A 24456-nucleotide genomic window follows, 5' to 3' on the forward strand; every position below is an offset into this window, starting at 1 on the left:
TTCCAGCTCGGACGGACTTGAGGGACACAGAGGTAGGGGCTGGAGGGGAGATGCAGCCCAGGGGGGCTGAGCCTGGTCCCGGGACCCTCGGCTCCGAGGCTGCACAGCCGGGTGGGTGGGGGGCATCGTGGGGAGGGGCCAAGGCAGAAGGAAAGGGAAGATGACAGTCCGGCAGCCTGGTTACCGGGGAAGGTCGCTGAGAAAGAGGAAAATAAATACAGGTTTGCTGGAACGGCTGCGGCACAGTCCGAGGGGAGCGTAGGGGGTCGGCGGTGGGCGGGGGGGTCGTTCGGCCCGTCTCCCGCCCAGCCACGCGCAGGCCCCCGAGCCGGGGGGGGGGGGTGCTGCTCGCCGTGGGGGGCCGCGGGCCGGGGCGAGGGGCTGGCTCAGAAGAGAATGCCGTCCCGAGGGGCCTCCTCCATGGGCTTCCGCTGCTCCTGCTTCCGCTGGTAACGGGCCTTCTGGTAGAGGAAGATGAAGCCCACGGTGCCCAGGGCCAGCGCCATGGCCAGCAGCAGTAACCAGAAGGAGAAGCCGTAGGCGTGGGTGGTGCTGCGGAGCGTGGCACCCTGGGAGACCTGGTGCAACTTCCAGGCCAGCGCCTCCGAGAGCTGGGAAGACTGCGTGTTCACCACAAACAGCACCAGAGTCAGGAAGGCGAGGGTCACTGGGCGGGAGAGAGGCGCGTGTGGGTGACGGGAGTGGACGCCTCCCGCCCCCGGACCCAGGTGGCTCTTGGGGGGCGGGGGGTCCAGGGCCAGGCCCGGAGGGTGCCGGACCTGCCCCGGTGCCCCCCTCAGGGAACCACGGGTGCCCTGCCGCCGCCCCCCTCATCCCACTGACAGACGTCCCCACGTCACTGTGTCAGGAGGAGCTGCCAGGGCTCCCAGAAGCACTGGGTCAAGTATTAGAGAAGCGTCTCAAGGATGCGGCGAGAGCCCCCTGACCCGGAGTTGTGGGTGAAAGCAGGAGCACCCAGGAAGCTCGGAGAGACTGAGGAGGAGAATCGGGCCTGACCAGGCCACAGCAGAGTGGGCAGTGGGCGGGGTGGGGGTCGACACAGCAGGACCCCAGCCCGGGAGCCGCGCGGGGGATTCACGCCCTGCAGACAGCCTAGAGAGAGTCAGGCTTTGAAGCCCTGTCCGTCCATCTCTCTGTCCGTCAGTCTGTCTCTCTCCCTGACACCCGCCCCCAGGGCCCAACGGGCGCCATCTCCCCCCCCCCCCCCCTTCTCTCCCTCCTCTCCGGCACCTTCCGCCCAGAACTTTCCTCTCTGTGGACTTCGCACACGCCCTGAGTCAACACAGGAGCATCCAGCCGGGGCCGGGCGGCACTCAGGGCCCGCGGCCAGGAGCAGAATCTGGCCGCTTCGGCCCCGGGGCAGCTGAGGCTCCGCTTCTGTTTGGAGCTGACGGTGCCCCCGACACCCACATTCCCCGAGGAGGGGGCGCCCGCGGGGCTCTGCTGGGACGGGGTGGTTGGCAGGGCCGAGTTGGGGCTGGCTGCCGGCGCCCAGTCACGGGGCCCTAATGACAGGCCCCGCGGGCGCTGGGCCCTCACCCGAGGAGACTTTCAGGCAGGCTGGAGGGTTTCGCTTCCCCGTCCTGCCCGGCCGCAGTGTCAGCCCCTTCACAGCCGCCTGGGAAGTGCCCCGGGTGCTTAGTCACAGCCGGGCGCCTGTGGGTGCCGTCTGGGTCAGCCTGGCCTGTGTTTAACGCACCTGCCGCTTTACGGGGGCAGAAAACGCTGAATGTGTGTCTGGGAGTCTGAGCGCTCGCTCCGGGCTGAGAGCACTCGGGGCCCCAGGGGGTCCCGTGAGGGCAGGGGTCAGAGGGCACCAGCTGGTGTGGGGGCGCAGGGGTGGAGTGAGTCGGCCAGGCCGAGAAGGCCCCGAGGCTGGGCCCACACGCAGGACTGAGTTTGACCTCCTGGGCCTCGGGCCTGGCACTGTCAGGGCGGGGTCTGGTGGCTCCTTGGCACGACCAGGTTGTGGGGACACGTGAGGGTCTCCAGACGCCACGAATTCCTCCTGTCCCTCCGGGGGTTCCGGGGAACGGCTCTGCCTCTGCCCTGCAGGCGTGCGTGGGCCCAGCCCAGCCCCGAGCTCAGGCCTGCCCTGTGCCCCCTCCTGGGCCCACAACCCGCAGACCCCACAACCCTCCTCCAGGGCTCACAATCCTTCCTGGGGGACCCACAATCCCCTCCCTCCTCCCCTCCCCCCTCCCGTGTCCCATCCCCATCACCCTCCTCTCTCCCTCTTCCTCCTTCCCCTTCCTCCTCCGCTTCCTTCCCCTCCTTCCTCCCCTTCCTCCTCCTCCTCCTCCTCCTCCTCTCTGGGGGCCAACCCCCGGATCTGGGCAGCACATCCACCTGCCGGTTTGGGTGGAGGACACTCTCCCAGCAAGAGGAGGGTCAGATGGTCAGATCAAACTTCCTCGGAATCACAGAGAAAGTAACGTCCCAGCTGCCCTCGGACATGCCAGGGATGGCCGCTGCCCTCTTGCTGAGTGGCCCTGGGACCCGGAGGTGCGTGTGGACAGCGGGGCCTGCGCCCTGCTCGGGCTGGCCCTGAAGCTGCCCCCTCCCCCCGATGCACAGTGGCCCAAGACAGCTCCACTCTGGCCATGACGCTGCTCTTCACTGGGCTGGGCTGCCGGGGGAACAAGAACACAAGGGCCAGGGAGACCCTCAAGGGGACCTGGCGCTGCCAGGCTGTCCCCCCACCCCTCGTCCCTGGCCGGGCCCCAGGGGACAGGAACGGGGAAAGCTCGCATGCAGCACGCGTTCAGTGCTCCCTGCACTGCAGCACCAGGAGGGGCAGCCTCATCCTGATCGTGCTGGCAGGGGACTGGCCCCTCTGGCCCTGAGCGGGACCCTGCTGGCCCCTCGGCCCCAAGCAGCACCTGTGCAGCTTCCCTGGGCCAGCGGATCCTGGGCCCAAGGTGTCGCAGGCGGCTCAGACGTCCTCTGCCGCCTTGTGAGCTGGGGAACCTCGGAGCAGACGCTGGCACCATGGGACAAGGCAGGGCTGTGCCCGCTGCCCTCCGTGGAGCTGACCCTGCTCCACACAGCCCTGCAGCCTGGCCACCTCCAGCAGCCAGCAAGGACGGCCCGGGGAGGACAGCATCCCACGGCCACTCCCTGTCACTCCCTGTCACCTTCTCCCAGGCTGGGAGTGCCGGCTGGGTTGGCGGGGCCTCCAGAGTCCCCTGGAGTGCCTGGTCCTTCTGGGGGCCAGCGCCATGGAGGGGAGAAGGGGCCTGCCGGGGAGCCCTGGCAGGACAAAGGGACCGCGGCCTGGGGCGGGGGGACGGGCGTGGGTGTGACCGTGACTCAGAGCCGCGACCCCATTGGCCGGCTCCACCCGCCACACCCCGATCCTGCAGACTCATCACGGCCACCCGCCAACACCGGGCAGCCCCAGGTCACCCCGCGACCCCCACCCCGCGGCCCGGGTGCAGGGGTGTCTCCACGGGGGTGAGGGAGCCTCGAGCCAGGAGCGAGGCCCGGCCGGTTCGGCCAAGCGAAGCCCAGTTCGTGGCAGGCATCTCACAGCAAGCGCCCCTCCACACCCCCCACCCCCCGCCCAGCCCTTCACGAATCCACCCACGGAAGGGGCTGGGAGGTGCCAAGTTAAGGCGTGGCCTTGCAGGTGGCACCTCATGGTCCCCGAAGCACATCCCCGGACACCCCCACAAAGCCCTGAGCAGGACCCCCCCCCGCCCCGGCTCTCACCTGCACCCACCGTCCATTGGCTGAGCGACTCCAGGAGGGGGCCCAGTGGCCTCCCGAACCCCACCTGGGTGACCCCCTTCTCCCACCTCCCACCCTGAACCCACCCGGAAGTGATTCCCAGGGCCCTGCCCGCGCCCAGGCTGCAGCGTGTCCCCACGGCGTGTGGCCTGGCAGGCGGGCGGGCTACTCACTGCTGAGTCCGCTCCAGGTGTAGACCCCCACGGCCCCCATGAACGTCTGGTAGGGGTTGCTGATGCTGTTGTACAGGGAGAAGCCGGCGCTGAGCAGGGCCGTGACCAGCGCCATGACCAGGAAGAAGATGACCAGCGAGTGCAGGGTCTTGGCGGGAGAGGTGCTCAGGAGCTCTAGGACTGAGGCAGGGGTGAGGGGGGGGTGAGCGCAGGGGAGCGGGGCCCACCCGGGGCTCCGGCCTCCGCCCCCAGAAGCAGACTCGGGACCACGAGGCTGCGACCCCCCGTCTCCCAGGCAGAGGGTGCAGGGAGGTGGGAGGTGCCACGGGAACCCCAGGCCCCTTCCCTGACTCTGGCCACTGGCCGTGCCCACAGCTGCCCACAGGGACCCTCCTCTGAGCACGTCCCCTAGAAGACACTTCTGGGCCCCGGGACGACCAGCACAGGCTGAAGGCCCAAGGAGGGCTGACCGGGAGGCAGACCCCGCTCCAGTCCATGGGGCCTGGCGACCCCGCTCCAGTCTCAGCCCCCTGGACGCCAGCGACCGGCCAGGCCTGTGTATCCCTCCCAGGGGTGGGGGCGGGTGGCGTTTTCCGGCGAGCCCTGTGACTGTCCCCAAGAGAAGCCCTGGAGTCCAGCCACAGACCGACGAGGGGCAGTGAAGGAAGGGATGGGCTGGGAGGAAGACCCCCAACTTCCTTCTTTCTGTTTCCGCTCTGGGTCCCCCACAGGGTTTCGGGGTGCTCACACCCTTCCCAGCACGGGGTTAAAGTGCAGAGACAGGAAGTCTGGGGGAGGTGGGGGGACGCTCCCTCTCCGTCTCTGTCCCACCGTGATGCGGGGGACCCTGCCTCTGCGAGGCGCCCCCCCCCCCCCACTGCTCACCCCTTGAGCCTTCACAGTCCTGCCAGACCTGCGTGTCTGTGCGCTGAAGGTCCGAAGGTGTCTGGGGGCGGCTGGACAGGCCTCGCAGGGGAGCCCTCATCGGCCTGTGCTGCGGCCAGGGGACCTGTCCAGCAGGGCAGCCAGTCCCTGCCCGGGGCCCTCGCTGCCTCCCTGCCCTGAGCTCTGCCCCTGCGGCCCCCGGGAGTCCAGGCAGGAAACGCCGGAGGGAGACTCAGCCCGCGGCCACCGGACATCCCGACATCAGGTCACACTCAGGCACCGCGGAGGCCCCTGAAACTGTGGCCTGCGGTGGACTCGGGACCCGGAGGGGTCAGAGCAGACGGGGCCTGAGCACTCGGTGGGCTGAGACCCTCGGGAGGAGACAAGGCCCAAGCCACACTGTTGGGGAGCTCCACAGCCTCGTGCCAACGGCGGGAGAACCTTCCGGAAGCGGGGCCAAGGCCAAAGCCACACCCAAGGCCTGAGCTCACCCGGAAGCCGCGTCTGCTCTGGACCCGCCCGAGTGTGCGGTGATGCCCCCGCACGGCTCTCATGACGTGCCTGAGGTGGCTCAGAGAAAGACGCGTCACGGTGGGACCGTCTGTCCAAAGGTGCCGGGTCGGACGTTGTTCGTGTTTGTGGGCTGAGTCACCGCACCAAGGCGGCTCCCACACACCTCCACACACCTCACAACCCCACACCCCACACCCCACACCCCACACCCCCACCACCCTACCTCCCAACACCCCACACCCCCACACCCCTACACCCCACACCCCTACACATCAGCCTGCACAGCCCCAAACATCACATCCCCGGACCTCACGCCCCACCCCTCACACCCCTACACCTCACAACCCCCACACTCACACCTACACACTTCCCACACCTCCACTTCGAACCATCTCACATTCTCACACCTCCCCCCGCATGCCTGACCTCCACGCCTCACACCCCCGTACTTCACAGTCCCTCGCCTCATCCCCTGTACCTCCCCCCCCCACTCCTCACCCCCCACACCTCAGCTTCCAACCACCCCCACGTCTCCAGAACTCACCCCCCACACCGCACACCCCCCCAGGAGGGCCGCTGAGTGGGCTGTGGTGGCCACACGGCCCCTGGCCTCCCGAGACATGATGCTGAGGAGGCTGAGGAGAAAGCTGACGTTCGGGTCGGGGCAGGAACACGGCACAACAGGCTGGAGCTCCTGCCTGGCAGGCAACCCAAGCACACAGGGTCTCCGAGCACTCAGCCAGGAGCCACCCCTGGGCACCACCACGGCCGCCCGGAAAGAAACAAAAAGGCAGGAAAGAAAGCCGAGGGTGAGGAACTGTCCGGGTCTGCCCACGGGCGTGGGGGTCCCGGGAGAACGTTCCTCTCTCCACCGACGAGCTGTCACGCAGGGCGCTCGCCCGGATGGGGACGTGACGTGGGCCCAGCGCTCAGGGCCGCGAGAGGGACAAGCAGCGTGGCTTCGCTTCCGGTCCTGGGTGAGAGTCCCAACCCCGGCTTCCCTCGGGAGCGGGTGGCAGCCTGCGGCCTGTCCGCCCACGGCACAGCCCAGCCTCGCGGTCACGTCGTCTCCGGGCCCCCGAGAGCCGCGCTCACCCCCAGGCTCACAGGCTGAGCGGTGGGATCCAGGGCCTGCTCGGAGGAGCGCAGCCAGCGACCCCCTCGCAGCTGACAGCTGCTCTGTGCTGCCGGTAAATTTAGCAACCGCGTCTCCTTCCCGTGCCCTCGCGGAGGGGTCGGGTGCGAGGCTCAATCGGGACTAATTGTCCGGGTGCTGAGAGCAGGAACGAGGCCACGAGCCCCCAGCCGAGGAGTGTGGCAGGCGTCATCAGCAGGCAGAGGGGCTTGTCCTGACGCGGGGCTGGGAGGCTTGGACCCCACAGCCCTTGGCCCTCTCAGTGGCAGCTTCTGGCGGGTCCTCAAGTGGACCCCAGAGGCTGGCGGGGATGGAGCCTTCAGATGGACCCAGAGGCTGGGGGTGGGGGAGATGGAGTCCTCCTGTCCTTCCCCGGGCGGGCTCCCCCACCCCCGCACTGACCACACCAGTCCCCACCGGGTGCCGGGAGCGAGGAGAGGCCCTGGCTGGTGTCCGGCTCCAGGAGAGAGAGAGCTGTGGCTCGGGGCGGGTGAGGGTGGGGACCAGCTCGGGATTCTGGAGTCATCAGCCTCATTTGTGCTCTTTGCAATTAATTGCATTTTTCGCTTAGGAGATTCGCTTTCCGGGTTATTTTTAGCTTGAACTAATAGTACAACCGTGAGTTCCCGGAGAACAAAGGAGAGTCGGTAGGAGAAGCCGGGCTAGGGGCAGGGAGGGGAGTGAGCGGGGAAACTGCCCCCCAGAAGAGGGCCCAGACTCACGGCCGAGCCTCTCTCTCTCTCACTTGGCCATCCATCGGCCATCGCACACAAGGCCATCCCTTCCCAATGGGGACGCAGAGGCAGGCGGGAGCACACACCGGGCGACAGTGAGACACCAGGAGGTGGGTCTGGGACGGAGCCCAAGGCCTCTCCTGGGCCTGCCGGGGGTCTGGGACAGGGTCCGAGGCCTCTCCTGGGCCCACCCGAGGGTCTGGGAAAGGCCTGAGGCCTCTCCTGGGCCAGCCTGGGGGTCTGGGTTACAGCCTGTGTCATTATCTGGGCAGGGGCTGTCCCAGGAGTTCCATCCCCACCACACACCCAGGGTTCTGCTCTCGGCGTGGGTCCTGGTCACGCTTCCGCCCGCCTGCCTTGGGGGCCGCCTTCACACCGGGTGCTCAGAGCACCCCCATGTAGAAACTCTGCGGAGAGACGGTGACCTGCTGTCCCGGGCATCGGAGTCTGGGACCCAGGCTTCCCTGGTCACTGGGATTCTGTGTCATGACTGAGGACGCAGACGCCTGAGCCATGTGTGAGCCTCCCAGCAGCGCGTGCCCCCGAGTCTGTCCTTGTGTTCATGCCGAGGGGGCCCGCACGCCCAGCCTCACACCCCCCTCCCCACAACAGGCAAACACTCTCTCTGGGGCCTGTGGGGAAGCCCCTGAGGCAGCGGGCGTGGAGGCCCTGGGGGCCCCCTTTCCCCGGTGAGGCTCACACCGCCCTTTGGCACAGTTCCTGGAAGACTGGGCGTGACCCCGCGAGCCTGGTGGCCCGTCTCATGATTCCCCCGCCCTGCCTCTCTGGCCGCAAATGCCCAGCGCACCCCGCTGTCCTGCTTCCATGAACCGTCCTCCCTGACTGGCTCACAGGCAGGCAGGGGTATGTCCTGTGACTCGGGGGTCACACTTCGATCCAGGACCCTGATCTCTCCAAGAGTGCATGCATCCGGGGTGTCTGAGGTCACCGCGACAGTGAGGATGCCACCCTGGGGCCTGGGGTCCTTGCAGCTGTGAGCAGAGCTGATGGCAGGGGGACACTGGGCAGGGACCTGGGTAGAGGCTGGACTGGGATCCACGGGAACGGGGAGGAGAGAGCTCAGCCCCGTGCCCCTCACCCTGCCCACGGCCCCCAGTTGTGGCCACACAGCAGACCACAGCCGCTGGACACACCTGACCACCCTCAGGGGGTCCACACACCTCTGCCCAGAGAGAGGGAATGAGGCCCTGCCAGACAGGGACCAGCGTCCAAAGGGCCAGTGGACACACACAGAACCGCCCACATCTCCTCCCACGCAGAGACACTCACTGCATCTCCGGGTCAGAAACCAGCACCTTCACAGCTGCCAATGCGGTTCCGCAGCTGAAAGCGTGCAGGCCTGGAAAGGGGGGTCTCTAGCTACCCCACCTACAAGCAGCCTCGCCCAAGAAGCACCTGTTTGTAGGACGCGTTTCCCGACGTGAGGAGGCCAGCGCCGCCTGGCACCTGTTAGCACCAATAGGATGCTCTCGGGCCGTGTGGCTCAAAGCCAGACCCACCTGCAGCGTCCAATCATTGGTGACCGTTTCCCTCGCTGATATTTGGGAAACATTATCAGGGTCTAGCCAAGCCTTAAAATTCACCCAAGTGAACCCCTTGGACTTCTCATTCTCTTGTAGGGCTAAGAGCAGAACAGAACGAATCGGGAAGGCCAGAGAAATAGAGAATTTGTAGAATGGAGGGAACTCGAATCCCAGGCCTAACAGCATCACTTCTCTGGAAAGTCAGAACGCAAATTCGCGGGAATGGAGGAAGAAAAGAAGGACAAGTCAGAATGCAAATTCTCGGGGATGGAAGAAAAAAATCGAAGGAGCAGAAAGAGGAAGTTGATTATTTTCCTGTTTGCTCTGCCCTTGGGCAGAAACCGAGAGGGAAACTCTGAAGGTCCTTTTTTTTTTTTCCTCTTTAAGCCTTTCCACCAAATTGAAGTATCAAAAACACTTCCGAACAGTTTCTATGAAGCAAATATCACCCTGATACCAAAAGCAGACAGAGATACCACGAAGAAAGAGAATTACAGGCCGATATCCCTGATGAACACAGACGCAAAGATCCTCAACAAACTATTAGCAAACAGAATCCACCGACTCATCAAAAAAATCATACACCATGACCAAGTAGGACTCATCCCAGGGATTCAAGGATGGTTGAACATTCAGAAATCGATCAACATAATCCATCATATCAACAAAAGAAAAGATAAAAACCATATGATCAGGGGCTGGAGCGACAGCATAGCGGGTAGGGCGTTTGCCTTGCATCCCACTGACCCAGGTTCAATTACCAGCATCCAGTACGGCCCCCCGAGCACCGCTAGGAGTGGTTCCTGAGAAACCCCTGTGCATTGCTGGGTGTGACCCAAAAAGCAAACCAAAAAACAAAAAACAAGACAAACAACCATACGATCATATCAATAGATGCAGAGAACGCATTTGACCAGACCCAGCACCCATTTATGACGAAAACTCTCAGCACGACAGGCATCGAAGGAACGTTCCTCAGTATAGTCAAAGCCATCTACCACAAGCCCACGGCAAGTGTCATCCTCAATGGGGAAAAACTAAAAGCCTTCCCTCTAAGATCAAGCACAAGACAAGGTTGCCCACTGTTGCCACTCCTGTTCAGTATAGGACTGGAAGTCCTGGCCATTGCAGTTAGGCAGGAGAAAGGTATTAAGGGCATACAGATAAGAAAGGAAGAGGTCAAACTATCACTATTTGCAGACGACATGATTCTATACTTAGAAAACCCTCAAGACTCTACTGAAGGTCCTTACTGTCCTGAAATTCCTCCCAGCCCTTCGAGGGCCCATTGCTGTTACACGGGTTTGCTTAAACATTGACTCATCCCCATCAACATCGACTCAGTGAGAAGAATTCCGCCCAACACATACCAGACCCAAGCGGCTGAGCCCGAGACAGTGTGTGTCCCAGGTTAAAGCCTCCCTGGCTTGCTCTTAGGCGTGGGAGGAAATGACTCCAGAGCAATTATTCGGCTCAAAACACAAGCCAGCCGGAGCCCGACCCAGCCCCGTCGAGCTCGCAATACCCGCTCCGCTTTGTTTCTCGTTTACCATTAAAATATTTTGTTGGTTCCTGCAGCCCATTGTCAAATTTCTGGTTGCTCTGGCCACTGAAAAGACCGTAGGATAAGGTGATGGTGCCGTTAGAGGCCGGGTCGCTGAAGAACACTTTGCTGCTGACCCACTGGGTGGTGCCCAGAATCGAGCAGATCACCACGAAGGACCCCAAGCTGGTGAAGAAGCCTCCGAGGAAGAGCAGCGTCTTCTGCGTCGTAGGCATGGTGGTCTCGGAGAGCCAGCGGCCCGGGCCCAGACAACTGCAGAGCCTGGCGCTGGCCCGTGGGCCTGGTCATCTGCAGTCCAGTGCCGGGAAATGGAGGCTGGCACGTTTGTTGTGAGCCTATAACACTCCCCTGGGAAGGAAGGGCTCTACGGTGGACCTTGAACTCAGCCCTGCCATAAAGATTTACAGCGCCTGGACTTCAGCCCTGGGGAGGAGGGGCCCTGGAGGCATGGGGGGGGGGCGGGTTTCGGGCAGCTGTGCTGAGTTCCTGGCACTTCCTTGGCCACACAGTTCACCGGAGGAGTCACTGCAGCCCAGCACTGCGGTGTGTGGCGGATCCTAGTGGCTGGAGACTCGAGACCCAACATCCTGGAAATGGGGCAGGGGGGAGGGGACCCTAACCACTGCCCTGGAGGGGAGCCCTGAAGAGGGGTGGTGAGGCGAGAAGGGGCCCCTCTGCTTTCCAGACGCCCCCTTTGATGCTTCGATTGTTCCTTGGTTTGTTTGGGGCCACACCTGGCGATGCTCAGAGGACACGTTCATGGCCCTGTGCCCGGGTTCACTCCTGGTGGGTGCAGAGACCAGATGGGGAGTGAGATCGAACCCGGGTCAGCCCTGCCCCACCTGCCGCACTGTCTCTCCGGCCCCCCAGACGCCCTCCTTGGTGCGAGCCGTGGGGTCTTCCTCTCATTAGAGCCAGAAGGGCCTCGCCTTTGCTCCTCGTCGGACTCGCTGGAGGGCGCGGGCCTGGCACATTGCCACTTTCGACGGACGCGTTTAGCAGTTTGACACCCGCCGTGTTTGGGCGGCGCTGGTGGCAGCTCGGTGTTAGGGCCGAGGACGTGATGCCCTTGGACCCTCCAGAGTGGGGACACGGAGGCACCCCCAGAGCCCACAGTGCTGGGAGATTCCCGGGCACACCCAGAGCAGCTCAGGGCCTTGCGGCGGCTCCTGACCGTGTGCCCGAACCAGTCTCCCACACCCTGGGCCAGCCTGACCGTCCTCTCTGTGTGCCCATCCAGGTGCTTAGAGAAAGATTTTTTTTTGTCCCTGCATCCTGGGGGGCACCAGGCGAGCGGGGAAGCTAGCCTAGGGGTCAAGACACTTGCTTTGCACGGGGCCGACCCAGGTTCAATCCTGACATCACATACGAATCCCTCCTGAGCCCAGAGCCAGGAGCACCCCAAAGTGTGACCCTAACAGCCCACCCCAAATGAAGGGCACCCATCCCAGAGAAACTGGAGCACGTGAGTCACCAAGGGGCGTCTCAGCTCCTAGTTCGCCAGGACGAGAGGCTTCTCCCTGACCTTCCATCGTGCAGACCTTTCTGGGCGAAACTCTGGAATCAAACACATGCCACCCGCAGAGAGCGGGGGCCGTTTTGCGCCCAGCTCACCCGGCAGTGGGGTGACACCTCTCGTCTCTCACGGAAAATTGGTTCCAGATCTTCCATCTGGGACTGCTCACACTTTATCCCTGGGTTCTTAGCCATTGTTATTTTTATTCCTACACATTTCTCTTTACAAAATGGTTAATTTATGACGGGGCGGGGGGGGGGGACTCTTTTCATGTGTGACATCTTTTTGCACAGTTAAGAATAGAAAGGCCCTAGGACTGGAGTGATAGCACAGCGGGGAGGGCGTTTGCCATGCACTCGGCCGACCCAGGTTCGATTCCCGGCATCCCATATGGTCCCCATATGCACCGCCAGGGGTAATTCCTGAGTGCATGAGCCAGGAGTGACCCCTGTGCATCGCCAGGTGTGAACTCCCCTCCCCCCCCAAAAAAAAGAATAGAAAGGCCCTGTGAGCAGAGAGAGAGGACCAGGAGGAGTTTGGGCACTTGACTTGCATTCAACGACACTGGTTCCAACCCCCGCACTGTATGCAACCCCCACCCCATCCAAGCACCATCAGGGATCGAGCACAGAGCCAGAGATGGTCCCTGAGCACCCGTGGCTACGGCCCATAAATCCAAAAGGTAAAAAGAGAAGATGATTAACTTTCGTCAATACCACTTGTGTCATATAGAATCAGTATAGAGCCATCAGATTTCTCTATCGATTTGGTAGTACTTCTCTGAGACCGAAAGAATTGCTTTGACATATCTGTAAACTTTGTTAAATTTCAATGGCCCATAGAGTCAAATATTGTTTTATGCTTCCTGGGTTTGGGGACACAATTTCAAAATCATTCAGTTTTGTTTTGTTTTTTTTTTTTGAGCACGAAAACCAGCTCAATCCTACTTAAAGCAAAACTATAAGAATACAAGGTTGGGTTAAGAGACAGATCAGGAGTCGCAGTTCTTGACTTGAGGAGTCCAGTTTGGACCCCAGCACCGGACATGGTCACTGAGCCGGAGGAGATGCAGAGCACAGAGCCAGGAGGAGGCCCCGAGCTCCTGGCTGGCCTCGCAGTTCCCAAACTGAAGGACAGGAGAACTACAGTGTGAGCAGGAGAGCGATTTCTGTTCTGCTCTCTGCTCCCTTCTGTGTATCAACTTCATTCCTTTCTTAGCACTGTAGCACTGTCCTCCCGTTGTTCATCGATTTGCTCGAGCGGGCCCAGTAACGTCTCCATTTTTTTTTTTTGAGACTTGTTGTTACTGAATTTGGCATATTGAATACGTCACAGGGAGCTTGCCAGGCTCTGTCGTGTGGGCGAGACACTCTCGGTAGCTTGCTGGGCTCTCCGAGAGGGGCGGAGGAATCGAACCCGGCTTGGCCGGGCTGGCTGCATGCAAGGCAAACGCCCTACCGCTGTGCTGTCACCCCAGCTCCATTCTTTTTTTAATTTCAAAGTTTGTTTTGCCATTCTTTTTATTGACATCCTTCCATTTACTTCCCTTTCTAACTTTCTGAAATACTTTTCTTAACTATTTTGCCTGTTGACGAGCAGTGAAATCATTTGAGGCTGTGAGTTTTCCTCTCCATTTGGCTTCAGCGAGATCCAAAAGGCCAGACTCCTACACTTTTTCAAATAATCATTTTCCATCTCGAATGGTAATTTTTCGTTTTTCCTTTTTGAGGAAAAAGAACAACTCTGTGCTACGGTGTTTCTGTTTTTATCGTTCTTCTTCTTGAATTTTATTGATATTTTATTTGGAATTAATTCATAGTTAATTTTTTAAGGTTTTCAGTATATGCCATTCAAAGTTATTTTATGGATTTACCTTTGTCTTTTTTTCTTTCTTGATTTTTTTTTCGGTGGGGGGGCACATCTGATGGTGCTCAGGGCAGACTCCTGGCTCTGTGCTCTGAGTTAATTCCTGGTAAGGCTTAGAGGACCATCTGAGGTGCCCAGGATCGAACCCGGGTCAGCAGCATGCAAGGCCAATTCCCTATTCATGGCATCTCAGTCTGGCTCCAGGATTTACCTTTGTTTATTTAATCATGCTCCCTTCATTTATTTATTTATTTATTGAATCACCGTGGGAAAGGTTACAAAGCTTTCAGGTTTAGGTCTCAGTCATGCAAATATCAAGCACATTTCCCTTTACCAATACTTTTTTTTTACCATGAAGAACCCCAATAAAACCCCACCCCCCCACCCCTCCCAGTCCCTGTGGGGCAGATGAATTCTAGTTAACACTCTATCTGCTTTGATTAGATTCATTGTTTCAATAAAAGATTCACCACTATTATTTAGAGTTTACCCCCACCCCCCCCCCCAAATCAGACATGCTGAAAAAGCATTGTGAAGTGATTTGCTTTCTACAGCTGGGTTCAAGAATTAAATGTTGGTTTTGGATTTCTGCTATTTTACTTATTGACCCTGGAAGTATTTCTACTGAAAGTCAGATAGTTAAGAAATTGGTTTCTGTGCTCTGGAGTCGTGGCCGTGCTGGAGAGCCGCTAGTGGGGGGCAACTGGTGGCCTCAGTAGGGCGTGAAGGGCGGACTGAAATGCCCCCCTTCCCATGAGGTTTTAGTCGCCCCCACACCCCTGGCTCATACCTGCTGTCCACAAGGCTCCCATGCGGCTGCCATCTTTCTTTCCAGAGAGGAGAAGGCGACTGGGGCAACACCCTTTCCCCTCCGGACAGACAATCATGCTCCCTTTGAAGCACACCGGGGATATTACATTTTTTTCTTCATGTAAACTTGCTTGAACACAGATCATCATGTATCCTTTCTACAAGTTCTTCCGGTCAAGTTCTTGATTGCGGCAGATATTTCTGGATAATTCAAAATTTGATTTGACCCTCAAATTAGATCCGATTAATGATCCCACCAGCAACGTCAGAGAAATATTTCTTTCCTGGACAACTGAAAAAGAGTAGATATTAAAATTCTACTTGCAGGAATTTTTATACGCAACGCTGCATTGCGTTGTAAGCCTCTGTCTGCTTTTTCTCTCACTGACGCTTCGCCTTTTCTAGAATGTCATAGAAATGAGAGCAACGTGGTGTCCAGTCTCCGGTCACTGGCTTCATGCCTCTGGTACATGGTTTGGTGTCTCTAAGTGGGTATTTGGACCGATTCAAGCTTTTGGCAAAAGTGAATAAAATTGCTAAGAACACGTGAGTTGATTACACGGCACCGGAAGAAGAACAGTGCAGTCTCCTGCCCCCGCGCCTGACTGTCCTCGCCGCCAGGGCCCCTTGGAGGGGAGCGGGCTGAGCTTTCCTCCCCGCCCCAACCAGGGCTCCGGCAGCCAAAGACCTCCAGGACCAGCCACCACCATGCTGAGACCACTCTCCGCACACATGAAGGTACTGGCAGAGGGACAAAGCCACGCGGGTTCCGGGGCCGAGACCTCCAAGCCTACTCGGATTGGAGTCAAGCATCCTCCACCCAGATCCTCCAAATTCCAGTAGGCGGGAGTCACACCCACTAACTGGCCCCCTGGCGCCGTGTAATCCCATCAGCAGCCAAGACTCAGAGACTATAAAATCCAGATCCCGGAACCGCGCGGCCGCATTTGCGGCCACGCGACATCTTAACAGAACTTTTTTTTATGACATCTTATTATCTCATTCCTACTTTGGACAAACTGGCAGGCTACCGAATGTAGCCTGCCCACACGGCAGAGTCTGGCAAACTCCCCGTGGCTACCCAATATGCCAAAACCCAGTACCAATGATGAGTCTCATTCTCCTAAAGAGCCTTGAATATAATGAAGGAGACGTTACTGGGGCCTGCTCGAGGCAATCGACGAATAACAGGAAGATTTGTGATTTTGTGATTTGTGACGTGAGTTGATGCTTCTGTGTGGTTAGAAGTTTTCTTTCCTCGGAGGGAACAGTCGGAGGAGGGGAACTTTGGGGTCCGTGGTAAGTGCATTTACCTGAGCTGAGCCTGAGGAGTGCCTTCCCGACTAAGGGTCCCAGTGAGGCCTCCACAGAAGAGTTTCATGCTTCAGCTGTTCCATGTCCTCACCAAAACTCCCCAAGGTCTCCCTTTAAAATTTGGCTTTACTAGGGCTGGAGCAATAGCACCGTGGGGAAGGCGTTTGCCTTGCACGCGGCCAACCCGGGTTCTATTCCCAGCATCCCACATGGTCCCCCAAGCACCACCAGGAGTAATTCCTGAGTACAGAGCCAGGAGTAATAACCCCTGTGCATCTCTGGATATGACCCAATAGCAAAAAAAAAAAAAAAAGAAGAAGAAGAAAGAAAAAAATTGTCTTTATTGGGCTAGGAACAGGCTCGGCAGTAGAACACTTGCCTTGTGTGGGACCCTGGGTTCTATTTACAGCACTGCAAATAAAAGTTGTCACTATAATGAGTGTTCATTGGTAGCCCACTATTTGCAAAATGCAGTGTTCTTCAACATCCTGGCTCTTAAACACCTTTGGACAACCTGGCAGGCACTGAATGTAACCTGACCACACGGCAGAGTCTGGCAAACTCCCCGTGGCGTACCCAATATGCCAAATACCAGTAACAATGATGGGTCTCATTCTCCTAACCCTGAAAGAGTCTCGAATGTGGCACTGTTTAAAATCTCAGGGCTAGGACGAAGGAGACGTTACTGGGGCCTGCTCGAGGCAATCGACGAACAACAGGATGGTCGTGATCGTGAAACACCTTTTGTGTACTTATTTACCATTCATATGTTTTCTATGGTGAAGTCTATTTGAATTATTATTATTATTATTTTGCTTTTGGGGTCACACTCAACGATGCACAGGGGTTACTCCTGGCTCATGCACTCAGGAATTACTCCTGGCCGTGCTCAGGGGACAATATGGGATGCTGGGGATTGAACCCGGGTCGGGCCACATGCAAGGCAAACGCCCTACCCACTGTACTATCACACCAGCCCCTATTTAAATTTTTTGAACACTTTCTAAAATTGGTCACCTTCTTACTGTTATAAAAGGTATTTAAGTTGAATATCAGGAGGGCAGAGCAACAGTGCCGCCTGAGGCCGACAGGTTTGGTCCCTGGAGACGCATCCGGTCCCCCAAATAAGTCAGAGGCAGGAGTGAGCCCCGAGAACACCAGGATGAGCCTCCAAAGCAAACAAACAAAATAAGTAAATTATATACTCTGCGAAGTCTATAATTAGATATACGTTTCCAGCTAATTTTCTCCCACAATTCGTTTTTTTTTTAATTTTATTGGACTATCTTTAAAGGCGGAATCCTATTTCAAATTGGTGAAGTCTAGTTTACTAATATTTTTATGTGATCGGTTATGCACGAAATGTTATATTTCAAAGGGCATTGCCTAATCCGAGATGACAGAGGTCTTTCTGTCCTATCCTCTCAGAGAATGTTTCCATTTCATGCCCATATCTGTGTGTGATCGTTATCTATTTTGGGGTCACGGCTCGTGAAGGAAGGTTGTCATTCATTCTACACATGGATACACAGTGACTCACACTGGAGTCTTTGAAGAGATGTTCTTCCCCTTGGGAATCCCCTTGGCATCTTTGCCAAACACCGATAACAGGATTTGGCATGTGGCACCAACGCCTGGCACAGAGAGACCGCGTCCCCGCCACGTTACCCTGAGCACTGCAGGGAGTCGCACCTACAGCCCAGAGCACTTCTGGGCTGAGCACCACCAGTCCAGGGGTCTCTAGAGCGCCCCTTGTTAAGGAAACCAGGGGGGGAAATCCCATGGTTGATTCCTGGCACACGCGGACCCCTGAGCACCACCAAGCCTGCCACAAAAACCAAACCAAAGTAGCCCACAGGCCACGTGTGTGACTTCTGTCCCTGGGTCTCCTTCAGGTCACACTCAGGCGTCAGCACTGTCCACTGCAGGCCTGGCTCCTCACGCTGCCTCCAGGGGCTCTGCTCCATGGTTTATGGCCGGCCCCTGGGTTCCCCACAGAGCCCTCTCGGAACCCCATTCTGGTCACTTTTGCGCCCCCCCCCCCATCCCTCTGTCCAGTTCCAGAGGCCTGGGCCCCTCGTGGTCTCCTTGGCCCATTGGAGCACCCCCGCAATGGCCAATCGTTCAGCAGCTGTAGCTCACGGCCTTGCCTCTCTCTCGGGAACCACAGCCCCTGGCTGCCGGGGCTTCTCCGTGGAGAGACCACAGAGCTATCTGCGCTCCTCTGCCTCGGGGATCCTTTCTACACCAAAGAACCAGTGTGGTCGCTGTGGTTCTCTGGTGGACAGAGAAGAAATCGTGCATTTTGGGAATATTTTTTGTTTGGGGGTCATACCCGGTGATGCTCAGGGGTTTCTCCCGGTTCTGTTCTTAGAAATCGCTCCTGGCAGTGCTCGGGGGACCATATAGGATGCCAGGTTTGAACCTGGGGCGGCCATGTGCAAGGCCAGTGCCCTCCCCACTGTGTTATCTCTCTGGCCCCCAGGGCCAGCTCCTGAGTGACAGCCCAGCTGCCACTTCCTGTCCCCCAGACCAGCTCTGCACCGCGCACCCACACCCGGTCTGTGACATCGGATGACGCTCGGACGAGTCTGCGCCCACCTCGTCTCCTCCCCCTGGACAGTCATGTGGAGCTGGACCATGCACTGGGCCACTTGTGTGCTGGGTAGCCAATGTCCGACACCTGTTCGCGCCCGAGTTCTCGGATTGTCTTTCACTCTGCACAGTCACTGCAGAGAAATCGTTCTGTCTCGTGTTTCTCAACTCTGAGCTCCGTTGGTCGGGATTTCCCTTTGGGTCCCCTCGTTGTCCCGTGTCCGGGCACCGTGGGCTTCCATGTCCTCCTTCTTCTGTGGACGCTGGGCCTGTTTCTCCTCTTCCTCGGGGAAACTCGCCTCGCCGCCACTTCCTTCTTGGCTCTGCATGAACTCGATGCTGTAGGGCTTCAGAGTTCCATTCCTTTCCTGCCCCCCTGAGTTCCCCTTTTAATCTCCTGTCTGCTGTTTCATTAAGTCATGATGAACCCTTTGTTTTATTGCCTGTCTGTTACAAGCCTTACGTGGGATGAGACCTGGGAAGTTGCCTTTGTGACTAGTTGCTGGTGTGTAATTCTCCACTTTCTCCCCTTTGCTGGTCTGTAATTCCCGGGGGGTATTTCCCACCTTGCTGATGCCTCCCCTGTGGTCTGTTCCACCCCACAGCCTGGGTGGGCTTCCTTCTGGCCCCCTGGCCTGCTCCTAGCTGCCCTGCCTCTCCCCCTCAGAGGCAGAGGCAAACCCTGAGAAGACCAGGTGTGACCCCAAACAAACAAACCAACAAATGCAACCCTCATGCTACCTGCTCACTCCCGGACTCTAGCTGAGGCCAGAGAGGTGGTCCTCGAGTGACCGGCATGCACCAGGACAAGTGGTTTCCTTTTCCCTTTTCCTGTCGCTTGAAGGTGCTGGTTTCTCGTCTGCTTATTTTAAGGGTTATTCAATGTCAAGTTAGCCTTGTTATTATTATTTTAGAAAAATAATCACAAAGATTCATCTTAGGGCATGTAGAGAGCTTTAGAATATATGTGATTTGTTTTATTACCTAACTAATTGGGCTGGAGCGATAGCACAGCGGGTAGGGCGTTTGCCTTGCAAGAGGCCAACATGGCTGACCCAAGTTCAATTCCTCCGCCCCTCCCCGAGAGCCCGGCAAGCTACCGAGAGTATCTCGCCTGCACGGCAGAGCCTGGCAAGCTCCCCGTGACGTGTTCGATATGCCAAACACAGTCACAACAAGTCTCACAATGGAGGCGTTACTGGGCCCGCTCGAGCAAATTGATGAACAACGGGAGGACAGTGACAGTGACAGTGATTTAACTAATTAACACACATTTATCTTTCTTTAATGAATTGCATGTAGCTTGTATGTACTTAGGGATCATTTGAAGAGGAACATTTCCTTGACATAATAATTTTCCATTAAAGAGGCAATTTCTCATACTAAAAGTATCTCTTATGGTAGCAACGCTTGAGGAAATCAAACATTTCAAGTTTTTGGAGTGAGGCAGGGACAAGGAAGGAGAGAGAGCCCTCAACTGGCGGAGAGCTTCGAGGTTGGGGTTTGACCCACCAAATGCACCCCTCAGCACCGCCAAAAGCAGGTCCCACACGTCAAGCAGGGAGTAGCCTGAGCACCCCTGGTGAGTCCCCCAAACGAGAAATAGGAAAATGGTTAAAAATTACTTTTTTTTTTTTTGCTTTTTGGGTCACACCCGGCAACGCACAGGGGTTACTCCTGGCTCATGCACTCAGGAATTACCCCTGGCAGTGCCTGGGGGACCATATGGGACGCTGGGAATCGAACCCGTGTCAGCCGCGTGCAAGGCAAACGCCCTACCTGCTATGCTATCACTCCAGCCCCCAAAATTAATTACATTTTTTTAAAAAAACTGTCCTGTGGCACTAATAAGAAACGGTTTTGTAGATCCTGTTGCCAAGCGTTTTCTCGACATCTCAGGACTCCGTGCTAGCTAAGCTCTAACTTGTCCTGCTCCAAAAGCAAGCAGAAATTAAATAGAAGACCAATAATAAATCATTTCCCACGTGAAAATGTCCCATAATTTAGAGAGTAAAGACAGAGTGCTGTTGAGCTGGAGAGATAGCACAGCGGGTAGGGCGTTTGCCTTGCACGCGGCCGACCCGGGTTCGGTTCCCAGCATCCCATATGGTCCCCTGAGCACCGCCAGGACTAACTCCTGAGTGCAGAGCCAGGAGTAACCCCTGTGCATCGCCAGGTGTGACCCAAAAAAGAAAAAAAAAAGAGTGCTGTTATATTCTCCCCGAAACCGAAGGCTGCAGGACTTCTTGGAGAGGAGAGAGGAAACGTCTATCTGCAGAAACGTAGGCTGGAGTGAGGAGGCCCATTTCTGCTGGGCTCGCTGGGAAGAGCCCCTGCCAGGTGGTTTGCTCCGGGCCTTCCGCAGGCCTCGGCTCTCCCGGGGCCAGTGCACGACGGGGGCAGTGGCCGGCCAGGGCTGCCGCTGGGAAGGCTGTCAGACCCCGAGGCACACGCAGAAGCTTCGAGGGCGATGGGAGAGATGTTTCTTAGGAGGAGGGCGCATGGCTCTCGTTGGGGCATTTCTTTCCACTCAGGAAACCGCACACACGGGATCTGTTTGACACACAAGTTCGTCTTATCAGGGGAAAGGGCCCGAGAAGAAATCCTCGGCCCTGTGTGGGGAAGGATGGACAGAGGGGCCCTTGGTGGTTCTGAGTGGCAGGGGGCTCTCTCGGGAGGGCTGGCCTCCGGCATCAGGCGAGGGGCTGCTGGCGTCCCCTGAGAAGGGTGAGGGGACGTGGGAAGACCAAGACCTGGACCACTCGAGTTAACTAACGCCTCTGGCAAATTCTAGAAGCTGTGTCAGGCTTCCAGAACATTCCTGGGAGAAGGCAGGTCCTGAAGTCTATCTTTCCTTGTTCCCTCGGCTCTCCAGACAACCAGCTATCAAGCCCTGATTTTAGCCCTTAGGAGTGAATGTTTCTGCAGGGGACACATTGACGCAACTTTGCATGTGGCCCTTCAGGGAGGAGAAACATTCAAACATTCACTTTGTGTCTAGTTGGAGCTGGGCGGGTGTCAGCTCTTGCTTGAACAGAGTCAGAGCAATTGTTCGAAGAAATCACCCCACAGTGACCTGGCACTCGTGAAGGGGACAGGGCTCACCAGGGACTCTGCAGCCAAGGCTGAAATCAGGAGCCAAGCCTGCAGCCAAGAAGTTTCTGCTCTGGGCACCCGCGAACGCTGCTGGAACCAGGGATCTTCCCTCCCTCTTGGGACTCCTGGAGGGCCACGTGCAAAGTTGCTTCCTCCGTTCTTGTACCCGAACCGGCCACCCTCTCACCCCAAATAAGGCCTTCGCCTTTTCACCCCCTTTTTCAGGCCGACATGACTAGTGTTTAAAAGGAAACCCTTGTTTCGCTTCCAACACATCCATTTTACCTCTTGATGCTTTTAGGGAGCACTTTCTGGTCTCACGACGTTGGTGTTAGTTGAACTCACTCACCCCTGGAAACCCGGGGAGCCTCACTGGGGTCACTCTGAGAAATGCCGAGACTGAAGGCAGCGGGACAGCCACAGCTGACGGAGAACAGACGCAGAAACAGGGGTTCAAGCTGGGCTGGAAGAACACGAGTCTGCTGGCCTGGAAACCCGGAAGCCGACGGCAACAGAGGGCCGGGTTCGGACTGGAGTGGGGAGAAGGGGGAGCAGTGAGTTCTACCAGGATGGTGCCGGGTTCCAGATCCCCAACGGGCAGGGCGCATGGTCTGAACGGCGAGAGGTCGGAAAGTCTCTGAGGCGATCAGGGGATCCCTTGGGAAGCCGGTAGTGCTTGGATCCTGCAGGAGGTGGGAAGAGGAGGGCTGAGGGGGCCTGGGAGGGCCCGGGAGGATGGTCTGGAGCCCGCTGGAGTCGGGCCTGGCTCCTGGAAGAATCGAGCGACAGCACGGAGGGCAGAGCCATCTGTACCCGTCCTGTTCCCCGGCTGCCGACGCCCCGGGAGCAGATGTCTGACAAGGCGACAGTTTCCTGCCTGCCTACCTCCTCGGCTGCCGCGTGCCCGCGTGGAAGCAGTGGCCGCCGCTGCAGCCAGCCCCCGGGCCTGTCACCGGGCCACCCGCCCCGTGCCATCTGGGCTGTTCCCGGGGGCCGACCGAGCTCGGGGCCCCGTGGCCGTCTGGTGCTGCCCACATTTTTACCAGGCTCCCTGGCTGCCGGGTGGAGAGAGGGGGCCACGTTCACAGTAGGGACTGCTTGGGGGCGTTGGGTAGCAGAAAACGGGTCGAGAGTAGGGCAGGGAGGGGTGCGGCAGTCAGAGGAGGGGCTGGGTGTGAAGGGAGAAGAGAGCCAGGCTGGGGCCCCCGGGAGGTGCTGAACGCTGGGGCAAGGGAGCAATTGGGGGGTTGGGGGGCTTGGAGGAGAGTGAGCAGGGTCAGACCCCCTGAAGGTTGAGTCTGTGTAAGAGTCGGTGTGAAGTCGGGGATGGGGGTGACCTGGGCATGGACTGGGGAGGGGAAGGAGCCAGCCGAGAACGGGGTACGGTCACGGGTCTTCTGCGGCCTGCAGTTGGGCAGGGGTGGAGAGGTGGAAGTGAGGTGCCGCAGGGAAACTGAGTCAGTCCAGCGCAGGTGGGCTCTGCTGTCCCAGCTTTCACTTTCCAGAGAGGCAGCCCCCCCTCGGACACCAGCACCCCCAGAACACACCCCACAGCACTGCAAGATGCGCCCCACCAAGGGCCCTCAGAGTGGCGCACAGCTGGAGGCTTCTACTCCTCCATTCCCAGTCCTGCAGACCACTGGGCCCCACTGACCCCGCCAGCCAGGCCAGGATACGGTTTGAGTTGGGTGCCCTGCAAGGGCTCAGGAACCCACTGGGGGTCCCCACAGCCCCTCTCCTGGAGGACAGCGGTCATGCCTGCGAGTGCCAAGGACAAGTCGGGTGTGGGCGCAGTCGCACACACACGCTGGGTTCAGGTCCCCCCAAGTTCTTACTGGGACAAGTCAGGCTGAAGGTCCCATCCTCCTCACCGTGGGGGTGCCCAGCTGCCCTGAGTCCTGGCGTTTGGGGGGGCCAGACCCCCAGAGTTGCCTTCTCACCATCAGTGAGTGACGCTGCACCCACAAGAAGGGGCCTGGAGGCCCGGGGAGATGTCCACGCGCCAGGCAGCCGCCCAGCCCTGCTCATCCGCCGCCCTGGCCCAAGCCCTGACGACGTTTCCCACGTACTTAGGGGTGCTCCTGCCCGGGCCTGGAAGGAGGGCGGGTCTCAGGGCCTCTGTCCCCAGGGTCCCCGCACCCACAAGGGCCCCCTCCGTCCGCGGCCGCGCCTCCTGTCCAGAGGGCGCCCGGCGGCGCCGGCGCTTCCTGGTGTCCAGGCCCGCGGCCAGGCCGGGCGTCCGGGGTGCGGGCCCTCCCGGGGCGGGGCGGCGCGGGGCCGGGCCGGGCCGGGTGCGCTGCCCGCGCCGGACACCAGGCGTCGCCCCCGCGCCTCGCGGCCGCCCCCGCCCCGCCAGCCGAGCCCGCAGCGCGCGGAGGCGGCGGGACCGGCCGGTTTCCTGCTCGGCGGCGGCGCTCGGGTCCTGCTGGGCGGCCGCGGGGACGCGGGGACGCGGGGACGGCGGGGACGGCGGGGACGGCGGGCGCCCCCGGGCGCGGCGGGCGGCGCCGGGCGATGCGGAGCCGCCGCGGCGGCGCGATCGGCGCGTCCGGACCGGCCCCCGCGAGGTGAGCGGCGCGCGGGGGGCGCGGGGGACGCGGTGCGCGCGGGGAATGCGGGGGGCGCGGGGGACGCAGCGCGCGGGGAACGCGGGGGAGCGGGGGACGCGGGGCGCCCCCGCGGCGGGGTGAGCGCGGCCGGCGCAGGCCGAGTCGCCCAGGGGCCCCCGCCGCTGCCCGGGGGTCGCTGCGGCCCGCGGAGCCGGCCGGCCCCCCGCGCTCCGGCCCAGGTGCGCCCCGGGTGGGCGTGTGCGCGCCGCCTGGTCCCTGCGGGGGGCCCCCGCGCACGCCCCCGGCCCCGGCAGCCACCCGGGCTGCGCGCAAAGTGAGGACTTGGCGCAACTCCGGGCGCGCGGGTGGGGGGCGCTCTGGGGCGCAGCCCCCTCGGGCCTCCCCGGAG

At 59.4% G+C, this 24456-nt stretch overlaps 2 protein-coding genes across 3 annotated transcripts in view; one reads left to right on the forward strand and one right to left on the reverse strand.

The window, feature by feature from the left end:
- Positions 1 to 386: 386 nt before the first annotated feature.
- On the reverse strand, positions 387 to 10516 carry CLRN3 (clarin 3). Its single transcript, XM_056106747.1, has 3 exons — positions 10288 to 10516; positions 3927 to 4106; positions 387 to 667 (listed from the first exon to the last, which is right to left on the reverse strand). The coding sequence occupies exons 1-3, from the start codon at positions 10514 to 10516 to the stop codon at positions 387 to 389; spliced, it is 690 nt and encodes a 229-aa protein (XP_055962722.1).
- A 13417-nt stretch (positions 10517 to 23933) lies between these two features.
- PTPRE (protein tyrosine phosphatase receptor type E) overlaps positions 23934 to 24456 on the forward strand; it is a 91251-nt gene continuing 90728 nt past the window's right edge. For both annotated transcript variants that reach the window (XM_056106674.1, XM_056106675.1), the window contains exon 1: positions 23934 to 24065. In XM_056106674.1, the coding sequence (XP_055962649.1) occupies positions 24013 to 24065 (53 nt within the window). In that variant the 5' untranslated portion in view covers positions 23934 to 24012. The remainder of the gene's footprint in view (positions 24066 to 24456) is intronic.

Source organism: Sorex fumeus, unplaced genomic scaffold (assembly GCF_029834395.1).
Source record: "Sorex fumeus unplaced genomic scaffold, SorFum_2.1 ptg000142l, whole genome shotgun sequence".
NCBI lineage: Eukaryota > Metazoa > Chordata > Mammalia > Eulipotyphla > Soricidae > Sorex > Sorex fumeus.